Raw genomic sequence first — 4,648 nt, 5'->3', positions numbered from 1 at the left:
TAGGAGGACAAATAGGCAGTCGTGGGTCCCACCAAAAAACAATCTAAGAATATTTAAAGCTTTTTCTTCATGCCAGTGGTATGGAAAAATATAGTTAAATTCCATTAAAAAAAAAAAAAAGTTATTGGTTGAAGTTTCTAAAGTCAAATAGGGTGTGTTTTAATTTTTAACTTTTTTTTTACTGTATAGTAAAAAGGAAAAAAATTGATTGGAAGCAATCAATGTGGCCATGTTTTTGAGGATTGCAAGTAAATGAGAAGTTGATGAGGAAGATTTGCATTTAATTTTGTTGCAGAGGTGAGAGTGAGAGGTGTGGTAGGAGGCTTGGAGAGAGCTTGTTATCATTGTTGGCTTTTCTCTACAAATCAGCTTCAAGAGTCTTTATTTATTTATTCAATTTTTTTTTTTTTTTTGAGGTTTTGATGAACTTCTAGTTTTTTTTTTTTTTTTTTGGTTCTTGCTTTTCTGCAACATTCATGGTGTGAGAGTCATAAAGGGTTTTTGGTTTTGACATCTTTTGGGTTTTGTGGATCTGGGTTTTTGGTGGGTTTGAATTAGGGTTTCTGGAAAATTTGTAACTGGCGGGTCTTTAATTTGTTTGGGTTTAAATGATTTTGTGAATTTTTTGGGGATTTCGGGGTCTTGGTTGTACTGGGTTTCTCTCTTTTTACCCTGGATGTCATTTTTCTGTTGAATCTCTGGTTTTCTGGTTGGGTTTTGGTTGGGATGTCTGGAATCAATGATGGGTTTTGATCCTTGAGTTTGAATTTCTAGGTTTTTGATTTGGGGGTGTTGTATTTGAATTCAATTCTGTGGATTTGGGGTTCTTGGAGGAAGCTAAAGTTATGGTTTCTTTTGATCTGGTTTAAAGATTGGTCTGGAATCAGATTGTTCCCTTTAAAAGTTCTGACGAATCAATGGAAGAATCTATGGTTTGTAGGTTTGAATGTTTTTGGATAAAGTAAAGGCTCCTCTCACTGATTCTCTGTTGCTTTCCCTCCTTAACTTAGGGCTTTGATTTTTTGATTTTGAGAAAGTTCAGATTCTCTTTCACTTTGTTTTGAACCTGAACCTTGAATCTGCTTTGTTTTGGGTTCATTTAGATGGATTAAATCCTGAGTTTTTGGTGGTTGAACTTGAACTTGAGCTGGTTTTGGTTTCACTTTGTTTGGATTCATGCATTTTTCACTATGGAAGCCTATATCCCACTGTGCTGCCTTATTCCTAGAAAAGAAGAACAAAAGGAGAGATGGGTCTGGTGGTTTGACAGAGGAAAGCAAGCGAAAACCATCGATTCTTCGCCAATTACAAGAAAACAAGCTTCGAGAGGCACTTGAAGAGGCTTCGGAAGATGGGTCACTGGTAAAATCTCAAGACGTCGATCCAGAATCATTTTCCAATCAAGATGGAAGCTTTGGGAGGTCAAGATCCCTCGCTAGGCTCCACGCCCAAAGGGAATTCCTTCGAGCGACTGCCCTCGCAGCGGACCGCACGTTTGACTCCGAAGAGTCAATCCCCAACCTTCATGAGTCATTCTCGAAGTTCCTCACAATGTACCCAAAGTTCCAATCTTCGGAGAAGATCGATCAACTAAGATCCGATGAGTATGGGCACCTATCCGAATTGATTGCCAAGGTATGTCTAGACTATTGTGGATTCGGGCTTTTCTCTTACTTTCAAACTGTTCAGTATTGGGAGTCATCTGCATTTAGTTTGTCTGAGATAACTGCAAACTTGAGCAATCATGCATTATATGGGGGTGCTGAGAAAGGCACTGCTGAGCATGATATAAAGACTAGAATTATGGATTATTTGAACATCCCCGAGAGCGAATATGGCCTTGTTTTTACTGTCAGTAGAGGGTCTGCCTTTAAATTGCTAGCCGAATCTTACCCATTTCAAACAAACAAGAAACTTTTAACCATGTTTGATTACGAGAGCCAATCAGTTAATTGGATGGCTCAGAGTGCCAAAGAAAAGGGTGCAAAGATCTATAGTGCTTGGTTTAAATGGCCAACGTTGCAACTTTCCTCGAAAGAGCTTAGAAAACAGATATCGAACAAGAAGAGAAGGAAGAAAGATTCGGCTGTTGGTCTTTTTGTGTTCCCCGTTCAATCTAGAGTTACGGGAGCTAAGTATTCGTATCAGTGGATGGCTTTGGCTCAGCAGAACAATTGGCATGTATTGCTCGATGCCGGATCATTGGGTCCTAAGGATATGGACTCACTCGGGCTGTCGTTGTTTCGGCCTGATTTTATTATCACTTCTTTTTATCGGGTATTTGGTTCTGATCCGACTGGGTTCGGATGTCTCCTTATCAAGAAATCTGTGATGGGAAGCCTACATAACCAGTCAGGGTGTACTGGGTCGGGAATGGTAAGGATCGTTCCGGTTTTCCCGCAATATTTGAGTGATTCGATGGATGCACTTGATGGTTTGGTAGGTAATGAAGCCGAGGGGATTGATGGGAACGAAGAATTAATCCAAGAAAGTCATCGGAAATCACAATTGCCTGCTTTTTCGGGTGCGTACACGTCTGCTCAAGTGAGGGACGTGTTTGAGACCGAGATGGAACACGATAACAGCTCTGATAGGGATGGGGCAAGCACAATTTTTGAAGAAGCGGAGAGCATTTCGATAGGTGAGGTGATGAAGAGCCCGGTTTTCAGCGAAGATGAGTTTTCGGACAATTCGTTCTGGATCGATTTGGGTCAGAGCCCATTTGGTTCTGACCATTCGGGCCAATTGAACAAACCAAATTTGGGTTCTCCTCTGCCACCTCCTTGGTTTAGTGGTAAGAAGAATCAGAAGCGACACTCTCCGAAACCTGCCTCAAAGATGTCTAGAAGTCCAATTGATGATGATAGGTTGGTGAACTTTAGACATAATGAGGACCATGTGTTATCATTTGATGCAGCCGTGTTGTCGGTCTCGCAAGAATTGGATCGTGTCAAGGAAGTCTCAGAAGAGGAGCAGTTCACAAACGGAGGGGAGATTCAGGAAGAATCTGCAATCAGAGAAGAATCAATGCTGACCGAGTCAAAGTTGTCTGACTATCGACATGGTAGCCTCGAGAATGGCTCGACGTCTGAAATATGCCAAGAGACAAAAGAAAGTGCTATAAGGAGAGAGACGGAAGGCGAGTTTAGGCTATTGGGAAGGAGGGAAGGGAACAGATTTGCGGGCGGAAGATTTTTCGGTTTGGAGGAGAACGAACGAGTGATGAGTATGGAACGAAGGGTGTCATTTAGCACGGAAGAGAACCGAAAAGGAGGACGTTTGAGTCATACTTTGGAGCGTGGAGAGGTTCCTTCAACTTCTCTTGGTGATGATGAGTCTATTAGTGATGAAGATGAAGATGAAGACGGGCAAGAGTGGGGTAGGAGAGAGCCTGAGATAATATGCCGGCATCTCGATCATGTAAACATGTTGGGTCTCAACAAAACGACACTAAGACTTCGATATCTCATTAATTGGCTTGTCACGTCTTTATTGCAACTTCGGTTTGCGGGTTCGGACGGAGGCACGGGAATGCATCTCATTCAAATCTATGGCCCCAAGATCAAATATGAAAGAGGTGCGGCCGTAGCATTCAATGTGAGAGTCAGTAGTGGGGAACTAATTAATCCTGAAATTGTTCAAAAATTAGCCGAGAAAAATGGTATCTCTCTTGGCATTGGCTTCCTTAGTCATATTCGGATTGTAGATAACTCGAAACAGCATCGAGGGGATGGTCGCCATGATAGTAAAAATGGGTTCATCCGAGTCGAGGTTGTAACAGCGTCTCTCAGCTTTCTCACTACCTTCGAAGACGTGTACAAGATGTGGGTTTTCATGGCCAAATTTCTTAATCCGACTTTTATTGAAGGAGATGGATTACTACCCACCGTTCCTGAGGGTTCAGAAACCTAAGATTTCGAGGCTGATATAGATGTTTTTTCTTTTTCAAACGTGGATAGAAAATGCAAAAGCACGGAAGGACGCCGCGAAGGTATGTTTCTTGTGCAGTCTGCTTCTTTTGATTCTTCCTTGAGAGGGATTTTCCGTGCGAGCTGGTGAATGAATCTGTTTATCCATCGTTATTTTGTATTTCCTTTAAATGTTTTTTTTTCTCCTTTGTGGGTTCATGTAGATTGTAGAGTTTGCCTTAGAAATGTTCACCACCATAGAGAGCCATTATTTGGGACTCGAAGACGTCATAGCCTCGGTGGTACTTAAGTATAATACCACCTCAATGCGAAATCTTTGATATGCGGTAATAATTACATCGTAAAATACTGTATGATATCATGATACCCAAATCCGATGTTGAAGTTGAAGTTGAAGTTGTGTTATACTAAATTTTCACGCGGACTAAGACATCTCCGAAATTTATATGTTTCTTTTTCTATTATTGGTGTATAGGCTTCATTGTGATGAAATGCTTAGTACCAAAAAGTCTAATTGGTGAAGGTATTTTGGATTAAAGAAGAAAGTCAAGAAACAAAATAAATGATATTCATTAGGCTACGTTTTAGCCTCTCTGTGCACAAACAAGCTAAGAAAAGACTCTAATCTTTGATTTAGTCTCTAAATTGACTCAAATGAAATCTTTGTCTAGATAGACAAAAACAAACAATATTTGTTTGCATATGTGTTTTCTTGGTTG

General features: G+C 40.7%; 1 protein-coding gene across 1 annotated transcript; it reads left to right on the top strand.

Annotated features, from left to right (window-relative positions):
- The first annotated feature begins 226 nt into the window (after positions 1 to 226).
- LOC147405025 (uncharacterized) lies at positions 227 to 4,390 on the top strand. Its single transcript, XM_086441150.1, has 2 exons — positions 227 to 3,991; positions 4,133 to 4,390. The coding sequence occupies exon 1, from the start codon at positions 1,177 to 1,179 to the stop codon at positions 3,910 to 3,912; it is 2,736 nt and encodes a 911-aa protein (XP_086297276.1). The 5' UTR covers positions 227 to 1,176; the 3' UTR covers positions 3,913 to 3,991; positions 4,133 to 4,390.
- Positions 4,391 to 4,648: the final 258 nt, after the last annotated feature.

Source organism: Akebia trifoliata, chromosome 4 (assembly GCF_017979445.1).
Source record: "Akebia trifoliata isolate Shusen 1 chromosome 4, ASM1797944v1, whole genome shotgun sequence".
Lineage (NCBI taxonomy): Eukaryota > Viridiplantae > Streptophyta > Magnoliopsida > Ranunculales > Lardizabalaceae > Akebia > Akebia trifoliata.
Note: the sequence above shows the minus strand (reverse complement) of the source record. Positions and strands in the feature narration are given on the sequence as shown.

Coding starts and splice junctions, on each gene's coding strand:
- LOC147405025 (XM_086441150.1), top strand. CDS start 1,177: ATGCATTTTTCACTATGGAAGCCTATATCCCACTGTGCTGCCTTATTC.